Genomic DNA, 14805 nt, shown 5'->3' with positions numbered 1-14805 from the left:
CATTTTCTCTGGAGTGGGGTGTATGGGTCTTCCGGACCACCCTCTGCCTGCATAGCACAGCTCACCAAACAGTAGACTTAAAGTTCAGCCCCTGGCCGCTGTGCAGTTTGTCAGGCACTGCAAAATGGGCAAAGAGTGCCTTCCGCCAGGCAGTCCAGGATGGTTGATTAAATGATTGATTCCTGTTTCATGATAAGTTATTTTTTTACAACCATCCGAGAACCTTACATGCATGCAACTTGTATTTTTAGAAACATTGATAACGTGGCTTAGAAATTATTGGGTAACAGGGAGATTAAAATCCCCCACAAATTTGAGGCTTTTCACTACTTGAATCTTGTTAATATGGTTAAACTACCATTTGATCGATTTGAAAGGGTCCCTGAGTAGTAAAACGTTGTCAACACTGCCACCATGTGGTCAAACGTTTCATTGCAAAATTCTATGACATCACCAACATCCAACATGTAATGATTGTCTGTCTTTCTTTCTGACTGACAAGATAATTAGCTTCAGAAATACCCTCTTTGATCACAATACTTTGAGTTCAACATGTTTGATGGCTCAACAGAAAGAGGGGGTAGAAAAATTATTACTCAACATTTCACTAGTCATGATATAACTACCATATTGATAGAAATACAACTATCATATTTCTTCTATAAACTGGAAAAATAACAGAAAACCCTAGCTTGAAAGATATTTAGTCAAATAACCAACCACAATCCACAGAATGGGTCTTCAGTTGTATCTGTTTTTATTGTTAGATAACACGTACAAGTACAGTAGAACTATTGTGTGTTACCATCTACCCGAAGGACAATCCTCCTGTGTCTTCCGACAAAGGCCAACGTTTAGATAGCATTTTTTTATTACAGGTTTATTATTAATAACCGTGACCTTAAACACACACACATACATACAGAGAGGTACACACACACACGCCAATTGCGCAGGGGACTCGAGTGGGGCTATTGGTCACAGACGTGAGTCAGGAGGGTTCTGGGGGTCTTCTAAGTGCTGCTGTTGTGGCGGTGTGCCAGTAGGTGGCACTGCGAGTCACTGGCTCAGGAAGGACAGGGCCGTGTCTCGCTCCTCCACCAGCTCGGCGGCTGTGGCGTCCATCTTGGCGCGGGAGAAGTCGTTGATAGGCAGACCGTCATGGATATTCCATGACTTGTTCTGTGGAGAGAATATGGATGAGGATCAAACAGGGGGCTCTTTAGCACACCTCATCTAGTCCAGGATCACAACTACAGTACATGACTACAGTACCCACAATGCTCTGAGTAACACAGTTGTGTCACGATTTTCCAATTGCAAATGAATGCGGCAAAAGTCTGTGTAAACTGCTGGCTTGCAATAGTAGGCCTATGTTGGTATAACCTAAACTCTGAAAAGCAGATGTTGGGTAACAATGACTTTCAATAACCACCCATCGGTAAATGATATATAAACTCAGCAAAAAAAGAAACATCATCTCACTGTCAACTGCGTTTATTTTCAGCAAACTTAACATGTAAGTATTTGTATGAACATAAGACTCAACAACTGAGACATAAACTGAACAAGTTCCACAGACATGTGACTAACAGAAATGTAATAATGTGTCCCTGAACAAAGGGGGGGTCAAAATCAAAAGTAACAGTCAGTATCTGGTGTGGCCACCAGCTGCATTAAGTACTGCAGTGAATCTCCTCCTCGTGGATTGCACCAGATTTGCCAGTTCCTGCTGTGAGATGTTACCTCACTCTTCCACTAAGGCACCTGCAAGTTCCCGGACATTTCTGGGGGGGGGTGGGATGGCCCTAGCCCTCACCCTCCGATCCAACAGGTCCCAGACGTGCTCAATGGGATTGAGATCCGGGCTATTCGCTGGCCATGGCAGAACACTGACATTCCTGTTTTGCAGGAAATCCCACACAGAACGGGCAGTATGGCTGGTGGCATTGTCATGCTGGAGGGTCATGTCAGGATGAGCCTGCAGGAAGGGTACCACATGAGGGAGGAGGATGTCTTCCCTGTAACGCACAGCGTTGAGATTGCCTGCAATGACAACAAGCTCAGTCCGATGATGCTGTGACAAACCGCACCAGACCACAACGGACCCTCCACCTCGATCCCGCTCCGGAGTACAGGCCTCGGTGTAACCCTCATTCCTTCGACAATAAACGTGAATCCGACTATCACCCCTGGTGAGACAAAACCGCGACTTGTCATTGAAGAGCAATTACTGCTAGTCCTGTCTGGTCCTGCGACAGTGGGTTTGTACCCATAGGCGACGTTGTTGCCGGTGATGTCTGGTGAGGACCTGCCTTCAACAGGCCTACATGCCCGCAGTCCAGTCTCTCTCAGCCTATTGCAGACAGTCTGAGCACTGATGGAGGGATAGTGCGTTCCTGGTGTAACTCGGGCAGTTGTTGTTGCCATCCTGTACCTGTCCCGCAGGTGTGATGTTCGGATGTACCGATCCTGTGCAGGTGTTATTACATGTGGTCTGCCACTGCGAGGACGATCAGCTGTCCGTCCTGTCTCCCTCTAGCGCTGTCTTAGGCGTCTCACAGTACGGACATTGCAATTTCTTTCCCTGGCCACATCTGCAGTCCTCATGCCTCCTTGTAGCATGCCTAAGTCACGTTCACGCAGATGAGCAGGGATCCTGGGCATCTTTCTTTTGGTGTTTTTCAGAATCAGTAGAAAGGCCTCTTTAGTGTTCTACCGTCTGTAATCCGTTAGTGTCTTATCCACCGGTTCCACAGGTGCATGTTCATTCATTGTTTATTCATTGAACAAGCATGGGAAACAGTGTTTAAATGAGTGACAAGTTTTGGCAATTCATAAATAAACTGTGGCACAAGAGCCCTCTATCCATCTCTATGGTTATGCCTTACCTTGATATGAACAGGGAATGAGTAAATTAGGTCTTCGGGGATTCCGTAGGAGTTTCCACCAGCGTAAACACCCATAGACATGAACTCACCCTGAAAATAACAACAGGACAAACAGTCAGGCCAGGGACTCAGCTTCACAAAACACAACATTTTGGTAACAAAATGTTAGCAGAAAGTTAGCAGAATTATGCAACCCCATGATATTATCTTCCCACTTAAGAGTACTGCCAAATTAAAATGAATGTGTCTGAGACATCCAAACAAAACGCTTTGCATGTTTGTGGATTCTTCCAGATTGAAAATAAAATGGGAGTCATGGCGCTCTGTTCCAAGATACCACTTTTCAATATATAAACATTTGAACAATGTTAGTTGTTTAGCATTAAATGTTAGTGTTTTAATGGTGTTTGGGGGGGGGGGCACTGCAGACCCTTGACATCATTCCACCCCACCTCACAAACACACGGCTTACATCGAGAGTGCCGAACCACCAGTCCCTCATGTGGTCACAGATGGCCTTGGCGGCAGACATGGCACTGGAGAGCTTCCTGGCCTTGATGACGGCAGCACCACGCAGCTGCACTGTCTGCAGGAGACAGAGAGGAGAGGAAGAGAGAGCGGGGGGGGGGGGGGGGGGGGTTTAGGACGGCTTCATTACAACACGGGACTAAAGAGACTAATAGATTCAGTGAAAATGCTTGTATTCAGATAAGAGATTATTGAAAGATGAGATATGGGGTCCAGATGACACCCACAACCCACACTCACTTTTCCATGAATAGGGATTCATTCAGGTAAGGATCGCACATTTATAATACCTATGAGCTATGCATACGCAACATAGGTGCAAATAGCTGACCATTAATATGTATAACTACATTCATAAAGCATTATTTGTTTATATATTTTTTACTTAACACATTTTTCTTAAAACTGCATTGTTGGTTCAGGGCTTGTAAGTAAGCATTTCACTGTAAGGGTCTACCTGTTGAATTCGGCGCATGTGACAAATCAAATTTGATTTGATTATGAGCAGTAGTCCAAGCGACGTGTGCAGATTTGGGTCGAATTGTTTACTTTTTCCATAAGGCATGAAACTTGGTACATTTGTACAGTTTGAGGCCATGAACATTTTCATGAAAACGAAGCCATAAAAAAAAAAAACAGGCAGAATAATGCCCTTTGAAGCAAATTGTTAGAATGCCCTATAGTACATTTTTATGGGAAATTATGTCAACATGGGTTAGGTCAGAAGAGCCAAAACTAGAGTTCGCTTACAGAGATGAAGTCTCCCTTGAGCCAGCTGTCGTCCTTCACGGCGCTGTACGCCTCCACCTCTTTGCCATGCACGTTGACCATGGCGTGGTGCACGTCGGGGTACTGGGTGGATGAGTGGTTGCCCCAGATGATGACGTTCTTGACTGCATCGGCGGGCACGCCGCAACGCATCGCCACCTAGAGGCAGACACAGGCTATGATGTCATTCATGGGATTTTTTACCATATTGGAATACCCATTCAATTGTTTTAGATCGAATTCCAAATGGACTTACAGCCCCTACACCTTATGCACTTGCAGAGATAAGACGATTGACTAGGTTTAAGCAATATGGTAAAATGTCCAACTAGCCAATCATATTGCTCACACTTAATCCTCTCAGATATCCAGAAGTACATAGGGTATAGAGGGATCCATTTGGGATTGGACATTACATCAAGTGCCTCGAGGCTAGGAACTAGTGTCTTTTTCCAGACGGAGCCTTTTGGCTTTGGCCTACCTGGGAACGGGCCCTGTTGTGGTCTAGACGGGTCAGGCAGGAGAAGTTCTCCTTGGGGATGGAGGGGGCGGACTTGGAGGCAATCAGACAGTTGGTGTTAGCAGGGTTTCCCACCACCAAGACCTGAGAGAAAGAGAGAGAGAGAGGTTAGAAACATCAAAGAGCCTCCCGGGTGGTGCAGTGGTTAAGGGCGCTGTACTGCAGCGCCAGCTGTGCCACCAGAGACTCTGGGTTCGCGCCCAGGCTCTGTCGTAACCGGCCGCAACCGGGAGGTCCATGGGGCGACGCACAATTGGCCTAGCGTCGTCCGGGTTAGGGAGGGTTTGGCCGGTAGGGAAATCCTTGTCTCATCGCGCACCAGCGACTCCTGTGGCAGGCCGGGCACAGTGCGCGCTAACCAAGGTTGATAGGATAAGTCCTATTTTAAGTCCTCATCTTCATTAGTGCCATTGTATGTGACTATTTATACATCTAAAAGCATACGCATGGTTTTATGCAAAGCAGAGATGGCACATCATCAGAGAGAGTAGCAGAGACCTCCCGAGTGGCGCAGCGGTCTAAGGCACTGCAGTGGGGTTTGGACGGCCGGAATGTCCTTGTCACCTCTGTGGCGGGCCAGGCGCATGCACGCCGACACGGTCGCCAGATGTACGGTGTTTCCTCCGACACATTGGTGTGGCTGGTTTCTGGGTTAAGTGAGCAGTGTTTCAAGAAGCAGCACGGCTTGACAGGGTTGTGTTTCTGAGGACGCATGGCTCTTGACCTTCGCCTCTCCCGAGTCCGTACGGGAGTTGCAGCGATGGGACACGACTGTAACTACCAATTGGATATCATGAAATGAATATATATTTAAAAAATGCAAATATATATCAAAATAATATATATAAAAAAAGAGTAGCAGTGCAACTGAGAAACATGAGTCACGACTAAGGGAAATGCTGACACTTTCTAAATGGCCCAAAAAAAATCAATATAAGATTGATGTCACGCACAGAATTACATCCCCTTTAAATGAAGGTCGAGGATTAGCTCGATTTAAAGGGATCGCTGTGTGTACATGAGTGTTATGGCTGCCAGCGCCAACCCTAGAAAGATAACATCTCCCGCCATTATGGCCCCTGAGCAAGGCACTCAACCCCTAAACTACTCACCGGGTCGCTGTACTGTTCCTGGCTAATGTGGGTACTTGTGTGTGCGTATATATAGGAGGGATTGGGTAAAGTAGAATCCACATTTCCGTCTGGTATGGATCAATAAAGTACTCTTCTTCTAAAAACACACTCGCTTTAGAGGACGGGCATCCAGTTCTTATGTAGCTACATAGATCCTATAAGAAACCTGACCACTCAAATTCACACACATTCCTGGATCAGAAGTCGTTGACCTTGGCCATTAGAAGAGGTGGGGCTTTGTTTGTCACACTGACGTCTAGTTGTTGCTGCAAACCCGCAGTGGCCAAAGGCCCCCCTTGTGACACCAGTGACTGCAGTGTGTACACACAACACAGTGTGGAGTAGTTTTCATCCCTGGTTTTGGAACACAGCCCACTCCACACGGGATGAATAGCCTGTAAGAAGTGAACTTGCGCCGATGCCATAGAAGTATAAGGCTGTTCAAAAGAAACTGGCCCGTTTGAAATGTGAAAAAGGTCAAACTATAGCCTGATTTGTCAAAAAGGTTTGTGTGACTTTTAAAGAAAGGAAAGTTCTACAATCTGGTTCATGTCAAATGTCATAGAACTAGAGGTATTGCGTCAAGTCTTTTAACAGGAATCAAAAATGTATCTCACCAAAATGTTACATCTGTAAAAGGAGATGAACCTTTCCCCAAAACACCCTTTAACATCATTCAACACCCCACAACCTGGCCTTTGCAGTACTGTTGTGCCTTCATGTCCCTTGATTATCGTTAGCAATGAGAGCTATCTGTTTGGTGCGGGGTGTGTGTGTGTGTGTCTCTCCCTCTCTCTAGCCAGGCTGCTGCTGCTCTGCGGCAGTGGCCCGAAACATGCCGAGTCATAGACACACAGAGGGACAGTTACCCTGACGGACTTCTTGGCGTACTTCTCCAGGGCGGCCCCCTGGGTCTTAAAGATGGCCACGTTGGCCTTCAGGAGGTCCTTCCTCTCCATGCCCTCCTTCCTGGGCATAGAGCCCACCAAGATGGCGGCGTCCAGATCTTTGAAGCCCAGCTCCACCTTGTCAGTGGGGATGACCTCTGTGGATGAAGATGGGGGTGGGGTGACGGTTAGTTACGATGGATATTGTGATGGATAGAGTGGATGTAGTTGTCAACGTTGTGTTACTGCCACATTTGTAGAGAGATGTATGGTTTTACTGGATTCTGCAATGAACATAAAAATTCAGATTTGACAAAAAAGCAACACAATCATGGTTTTAAGATGCGTTTAAAAAAACTATTTCTATAAGACAAATTAAGCATAGAATGTCTGCTAAAGTTAGTAAAATAGTAGGTGTGTTGGCAGTTTCTGTTTGTGGTGGCAGCTGAACGTTTTAATTACCTTTTTCATCTACAGTAATTATAATGCCATTTCAGGCTCATCTGGCTGTACATGAATGCAAGATTAGGGAAGGACAAACAGTCTCTGTGTGGGAAATGCCCTTAGGTAATTGTGCACACACACAGACCAGGTTATTTCCAAACCGATAGTCTAGCACTCAGTGGCTCCACCTTGCTGATAAATTGTCTCGTTTCTTGAAACACTGCCAAATGTGCTGATTTCGTAGATAATGTTTGCTCTGTGGCAACTAATGAAAAACGCTTTCCCTGTTTTATCAGGATGAACTTCAATCAGGGCTCATTGGTGCACGAGATGTCTTGTTCCCCACCTCCCCTATTGTTGCCCCACCACTCCCAGGATTGGTTGGAATGTCCTATAGGCCCTTGGGAACCGACGAATAGTAGGCCTCCTTTCTGACACTCCTTCCCACAGCAGTCTGTTGTGGACCATCCCTGCTGCTGTGAAATTAGGGCTATTGGAAAAGTACCGCAGCAACAGGGAGGCACACATACAGTCCACACCCAATCCATTTTAAATGTGTTTCAGATGGGGGAGGACACAATGTAAACCATGCCAAAAAAAGCATGCCTATGTATAATGGGTGCATATGTTCTCACAACCAGCCCAGGCAGAAATAGAAAAGCATTGCTCACCCCTCAGGAGTGGGAGAGCACAGTCCTGCAGCTCCATCACAACCCCATCCAGAACTGGCAACATGGGAGGGATGTCCAACAGGACCAAGATGATGGGCTAGAACAGAAACGATTGCAGAGAGGGATTTTTCTTTCTTTCTTCAAGCCTCTGGCAAAAATAAGAGCTGGCCCCTCCCGACCTCATGCCAAAAATTCACATCCCATGCATAATTCACAGGCGCTTATGTAACGATATCTTTATAGCCTACATGTTACAACATCCGTCTGCCTCCTGTGCTCGAGGACAAAGCTGATTTGAAAGAGAGAGTGTGCAGATAGAAGTAGGCCTTGGCCGTGTTACCTGGTCCTTGCCGAAGACATCTCCCTTGGCGATGCTGTACAGCAGGGAGTAGGCGATCTGTCCAGCAGCACCAGTCACCAGCACACGGATTGGGTCGGCCTGTAAAACAACACACACACACACCCCATACTCATTCTGTGCAATCTTCCAACACAGCAGTAATGACCTACATATCAGGGATACGCAAATGATGCGGCAGTAATCGCATCTGACTGCTATGTTGATTAAAATGACAAAACTCCGTGTCGACAGATGAAAACGCACTTTGCATTAGCTGGAAGAGGAACTGAATGAAATAAAGATGATGATGATGATGAAGAAGATGCTATTTTCGACTAATGCCACCCGCGAAAGTCTTTACATGCTGACCACACCGCTCTCGAAGACACCGCGGCTACATTGTTGCTAGCGTGAAAAAGCGGAAACAATTTCCGAATCAGGCACTTTACGTTATCTTCTTCATTTCGGAATTGTAGTCTAGAGACTATTTTTAAAAATCCAGCATCCTCATTTCTTAAAATCAAATGTTATTTGTTATTCACCTTACAGTGAAATGCTTACTTACAGGCCCTTAACCAACAATGCAGGTAAGAAAAAATACCTACAAAACAATACCTAAAAGAAAATAAGAAATAAAAGTTACAGTTACAACTAATTAAAGAGCGGCAGTAAAATAGCAATAGCGAGGCTTTAATACAGGGGTTACCGCACAAGATGGCTGGTTGGCCATCTTTCTGACTAACGTTAGCGAACGACTTCAGAAAGAGATGGTGAACGTTAGACAGAAATCTTTGCTGAAACAACAGACTAATCTTTGATCAAACATGAGATTAACCGCTGATGCTAGCTCCCGGCTTCAATGACAAGTGGACACAAACCTCAAGTTGCTCATCAACAATGACAAGCATCTGTTTTCCTACCTAGCAAACACTTTCGATGCATCATTCATATAACAGTTAGCTATAACTTGACGGCAACAAAATAAACATACATCTTACCATATTCACTTGAGATAGAGGATCTCGTTAAGCCTGCAAACACTGTTTCTCTCGCTAGGACTAGACAGAAGGGTCACCTCTGCGCTTGTATTGAAATGTAAGACGGTGGCGCACTGGATTCCTGTCCAGGGATCTGTAGTTGAATATTCACTGATGCTGGTCTTTTTACCCGCTCAAATCACGAAAAGGAACACATTCCCCATGAAGAACCGCTGCAGCGCCAGCTCGTTGTTCTCGACGGCCACGCCCACATGACCTTATATGGACCACACACAAAAACTGAGTGTGGGCCGCGTTCATATATCTCCTTTTACAAATACCTAGCTTCTTTGCGTCTTTCAGCCACACATTTTGTTTTTTATAACTTTTTAATAAATTAGCAGACGTTCATCACTCCTCTAGAAGGACTAGATAGACAGTATCCTAGGGATTTTCTGAACACAGTCATTTGCAGTTCTTACTGTGGCCTAATGAATGAAGGAGGATAGCATAGTATTAACAGTTGGCCAAGCTTTTTTTTAAATCTATGTTTAAAAAAACACACATTTGAATCTATATACACTTCATTAATCAGAGACATACATTAGAGTTGTGTTGGGATGTTGTTAGTGTATTTTTGGTAGCCTGTGCCAAGTTGAATTCAGTCAATGAATTCAACCCCTTGCCTATACCTTGATATCAATCTATGTTTGCTTTTACAAATGCATCAGGCCTACATTACATCACACAGCATTTTCCTATAAAGATTGAGCCCCCCGACAGGATAAATGTTTAGCCAATCAAAAACATGCTTTGTAAATGATCTATTAATGGCTCATAATTCAAGTTAATAAGACTAAGACATGAACAATATTTCAAGCAATGATTAATTCAACAACCCAAGCCTGATTAGACGGAGTCAAAGGTTGGTTCTGTGACTTACTACTAAGCAACTATTAATAACCATTGTCTGTAAGATGGAGACACTTCTCTTTCATGGCCTCATTGTTTCATGATCACTGATAAGTCAAAGTGCTGGGCAAGATTTGTCCATATTGGTTTAACTTGAAAACCACTGTCCTCTCCCAGCCTTACTATCTGCATCTTTATTTGGTAGGTGGGTCATAGGCCAACTGGTAGCCTAATTCAAGCACAAAATACGATTCATCCTCGCGTAGTAAGTATAACGTCCACCTAACTTTTTCTAACAGAAGACTATTGGAAGAAGATGTCTGTCTGTAGCCTCCACTGGGGCACGAGCGGGGTCATTTGAAGTCAAGTGCAGTGATGTGGCTCTGGTAGACTAGTCACAAGATGCTTAGCAATAGAACAGACTAAAGTGGCATTATCTTCACAACTGATGAGCAGGCGTATGAGCTTTTTTTTCTAGGGCGGGGGTAAGAACAAGGTTAGGTTTAGTGAATGCAATTTAGTTTGGATGCACCATAATCCCATCGTTTCTGGCATGTCCCTCTGTGGATGCATTCAGAGGTTTCAAAAGAACTTGTTTCAAAAAGCCTGTTGACTTTTTTTTATCTATAATTCATGTCCACTCTATTACACAAAGCCTAAGGACCTAACACAGACATGCAGCCTAGTATTTGCCACAGCATATTTAACATGTCCCTTAGTTATTATTTACAATGATTTAAGTTGTATTAGTCGTATATACAGGATGTACACGGTATACACCATCTAACAAAACGCTACATGGCTAAACATTTAGATTATTGTTATGCAAACAGATATAAAACGAATTATAAATTGGGTGGTTAGAGCCCTGAATGCTGATTGGCTAACTGCCGTGATATATCAGACCTATACCAAGGGTATGACAAAACATATATTTTTACTTCTCTAATTACGTTGGTAACCAGTTTATAATAGCAATAAGGCACCTCAGGGGTTTGTGGTATATGACCAATATACCACGGCTAAAGGCTGTATCCAGGCACTCCGCGTTGCCTCGTCCTTGCACAAGAACAGCCGTTAGCCGTGGTATATGGCCATATAGCACACCCCTCGTGCTTTATTGCTTAATTAGATCCGTTTCATTAGGATTGTGGGAAGTGGGGCATTAATGTTACATAATCGCCCGGTGAAAATAGATGGCTTCCCTATGGAGGCAGCGCCTGTCTGACGCACCGGGTGGCATGGAGCTACCCATGGTGCAATGAACACCCGCTCGCGTTCTTCACCAAAGCTGCCGAGGGGAGGCAGTCAATTAATTAATGATGATGCGGTCACACAGACAGGACGGTCGAGCCACAGACACTTTGTTCAAGTCTGTAGGCTATTGTGAATGAGTAGGCCTCACAGTAGTCTACTCAATTCGAATCTCTTGTTGACTGAGGATAGATACCCCCAAATAGTAGCTTATGGGCCTATCATTTTCTAGTCGACAGTGTCTACTACCCAGAAAGAATAGATGAAGCTTCGGCAAAAACTAACGGGGACCCGAATAAACCAATATTTCACTAGGCTACCCTATAGGATTAGGTTTGTAAGAGCTTATCACGGTAATTCAACAAGACATAGGATATAGGGAGGAGAGTCAATGTCGAATTGGCAACTGTAGTTAATTCAAAGGAAGCCTTAATATTTCGTTTGAGAGCCCCTCTGGTATGCTGGTGCGGTCAAGGACAAGAGTCTTACCTCCGACGATGCCGCCCGCACCACTATGTACATCGCTGTCAACAAAGTCAACATGGTGAACCCGGATCCGTCCCCCTCGCTACAGTATGTCCGCCCGTCTGTCTTTGCGAGTCCAGGCGAAAAGAGTTTAGGGCGAGATAGTCGGGGAGAGAAGGACCTAGAGAGCGGTGCAACAACCTCAGGGAAACGCGAGCCCTTAGGACAGAAACGCGCTCCGCTATGCAGTTAACTCGGATCCGCTATCTATCAGTCTCACCCAGGAGTCACCCCCACTCTCTTGCACTACAGTCTAGTCCGCTAATAAGCTTTAGTAGACTAAAATAGATTGACTGCGCCGTAATCTTTTGCCCATTAATAATGAGTACTGTTGCATAAAGTGTAGTCTATCCTAATAATCAAGTCTAGTGTGAGACGGGGGTTTGGTTGATGACATCACTAGCCTACACTTGAGAACCGCAGAGGTGTGGTGTGTTTTGAGGGGGTCACATAAGGACACAATAATGTACAGTACCAGTCAAAAGTGTGGACACACCTACTCATGCAAAGGTTTTTGTTTATGTTTTACTATTTTCTACATTGTAGAATAATAGTGAAGACATCAAAACTAAGAAATAAAACATATGGAATGATATCTTAACCAAAAAAGTGTTAAACAAATCAAAATCTATTTTATATTTGAGATTATTCAAAGTAGCCACCCTTTGCCTTGACGACAGCTGTGCACACTCTTGACATTCTCTCAACCAGCTTCACCTGGAATGCTTTTCCAACAGTCTTGAAGGAATTCCCACATATGCTGAGCACTTGTTGGCTGTTTTTATTTCACTCTGCGGTACGACTCATCCCACACCATCATAATTAGGTTGAGGTCAGGTGATTGTGGAGGCCAGGTCATCTGATGCAGCACTCCATCACTCTCCTTCTTGGTCAAATAGCTCTTACACAGCCTGTAGGTGTGTTGGGTCATTGTCCTGTTGAAAACAAATGATAGTCCCACTAAGTGCAAACCAGATGGGATGGCGTATTGCTACAGAAGGCTGTGGTAGCCATGCTGGTTAAGTGTGCCTTGAATTCTAAATAAATCACTGACAGTGTCACCAGCAAAGCACCCCCACACCATCACACCTCCTCCTCCTCCATGCTTCACGGTGGGAACCACACATGCGCGAGATCATCCATTCACCTACTCTGCGTTTCACAAAGACACGGCGGTTGGAATCTAAAATCTAAAATTTGGACTCAGACCAAAGGACAGATTTCCACCGGTCTATTGTCCATTGCTCATGTTTCTTGGCCCAAGTCTCTTCTTCTTATTGGTGTCCTTAAGTAGTTGTTTCTTTGCAGCAATTAGACCATGAAGGCCTGATTCACGCAGACTCCTCTGAACAGTTGATGTTGAGATGTGTCTGTTACTTGAACTCTGAAGCATTTATTTGGGCTGCAATCCAAGGTGCAGTTAACTCTACTGAACTTATCCTCTGCAGCAGAGGTCACTGTGGGTTTTTCTTTCCTGTGGCGGTTCTCATGAGAGACGGTTTCATCATAGCGCTTGATGGTTTTTGCGACTGCACTTGAAGAAACGTTCAAAGTTCTTGACATTTGACTGACTTTGATATGACTGACTTTCATATCTTAAAGTAATAATGGACTGTCACTTCTCTTTTCTTATTTGAGCTGCCTTAATATGGACCTGGTCTTTTTCCAAATAGGGCTATCTTCTGTATACCATCCCTACCTTGTCACATTACAACTGATTGGCTCAAACACATTAAGAAATAAAGAAATTCCACAAATTAACAAGGCACACCTATTAATTGAAATGCATTCCAGGTGACTACCTCATGAAGCTGGTTGAGAGAATGCCAAGAGTGTGCAAAGCTGTACTTTGAAGAATCTCAAATATAAATATATTTGATTTGTTTAACACTTTTATGGTTACTACATGATTCCATAGGTGTTATTTCATAGTTTTGATGTCTTCAATATTATTCTACAATGTAGAAAACAGTAGAAATAAATAAAAACCCTGAAATTAGTAGATGTGTCCGAAACTTTTGACTGGTACTGTATATAGTCGAAACTTTACATACACCTTAGCCAAATACATTTAATCTCCGTTTTTCACAATTCCTGACATTTAATCCTAGTAAAAAGGATTCCCTTTCTCAAGTCAGGTAGGATCACCACTTTATTTTAAGAATGTGAAATGTCAGAATAATAGTAATAATATTTATACGGAGACTTGATTACACACAGGTGGATTGTATTTATCATCATTAGTCATTTAGGTCAACATTGGATCATTCAGAGATCCTCACTGAACTTCTGGAGAGAGTTTGCTGCACTGAAAGTAAAGGGGCTGAATAATTTTGCACGCCCAATTTTTCAGTTTTTGATTTGTTAAAAATGTTTGAAATATCCAATAAATGTCGTTCCACTTCATGATTGTGTCCCACTTGTTGTTGATTCTTCACAAAAAAATACATTTTTATATCTTTATGTTTGAAGCCTGAAATGTGGCAAAAGGTCGCAAAGTTCAAGGGGGACGAATACTTTCGCAAGGCACTGTAAATACTTTTGTACCAGTTTCCTCCAGCATCTTCACAAGGTCCTTTGCTTTTGTTCTGGGATTGATTTGCACTTTTCGCACCAAAGTACGTTCGTCTCTAGGAGACAGAACGTGTCTCTTTCCTGAGTGGTGGGACGGCGGTGTGGTCCCATGGTATTATTACTTGCATACTATTGTTTGTACAGATGAACGTGGTACCTTCAGGCGTTTGGAAATTGCTCCCAAGGATGAACCAGACTTGTGGAGGTCTACACATCTTTTTTTGAGGCTTTGGCTGATATCTTTTGATTTTCCCATGATGTCAAGCAAAGAGGCACTGAGTTTGAAGGTAGGCCTTGAAATACATCCACAGGTACACCTCCAATTGACTCAAATGATGTTAATTAGCATATCAGAAGCTTCTAAAGCCATGACATAGTTTT

At 44.0% G+C, this 14805-nt stretch overlaps 1 protein-coding gene across 2 annotated transcripts; it reads right to left on the bottom strand.

Annotated features, from left to right (window-relative positions):
• Nucleotides 1-734: 734 nt before the first annotated feature.
• Nucleotides 735-12201, bottom strand: LOC110486012 (malate dehydrogenase, cytoplasmic). 2 transcript variants are annotated; one of them, XM_036940665.1, is made up of 9 exons: nucleotides 11815-12201; nucleotides 8183-8281; nucleotides 7843-7939; nucleotides 6710-6885; nucleotides 4669-4791; nucleotides 4170-4346; nucleotides 3364-3477; nucleotides 2892-2981; nucleotides 735-1182 (listed from the first exon to the last, which is right to left on the bottom strand). In XM_036940665.1, the coding sequence occupies exons 1-9, from the start codon at nucleotides 11866-11868 to the stop codon at nucleotides 1060-1062; spliced, it is 1053 nt and encodes a 350-aa protein (XP_036796560.1). In that variant the 5' UTR covers nucleotides 11869-12201; the 3' UTR covers nucleotides 735-1059. The 2 variants fall into 2 exon arrangements, with proteins under 2 accessions (XP_036796560.1, XP_036796561.1); XM_036940666.1 differs by lacking the exon at nucleotides 11815-12201 and adding an exon at nucleotides 9181-9382.
• Between the last annotated feature and the right edge of the window lie 2604 nt (nucleotides 12202-14805).

The sequence above is a fragment of the Oncorhynchus mykiss genome, chromosome 13 (genome assembly GCF_013265735.2).
Source record: "Oncorhynchus mykiss isolate Arlee chromosome 13, USDA_OmykA_1.1, whole genome shotgun sequence".
Lineage (NCBI taxonomy): Eukaryota > Metazoa > Chordata > Actinopteri > Salmoniformes > Salmonidae > Oncorhynchus > Oncorhynchus mykiss.
The sequence above is the reverse complement of the archived record's forward strand: the minus strand, read 5'-3'. Positions and strand labels throughout refer to the sequence as shown.

What these genes read in the sequence shown, in the direction of transcription:
- LOC110486012 (XM_036940665.1), bottom strand. Translation starts at nt 11,868, where the DNA reads ATGTTGACTTTGTTGACAGCGATGTACATAGTGGTGCGGGCGGCATCG. An exon ending in TCAAGGGAGACTTCATCTCT is followed by an intron (nt 3,478 to 4,169) that starts GTAAGCGAACTC and finishes TGTCTCCTGCAG; the next exon opens with ACAGTGCAGCTGCGTGGTGC. An exon ending in GGTGGTTCGGCACTCTCGAT is followed by an intron (nt 2,982 to 3,363) that starts GTAAGCCGTGTG and finishes TGTTATTTTCAG; the next exon opens with GGTGAGTTCATGTCTATGGG.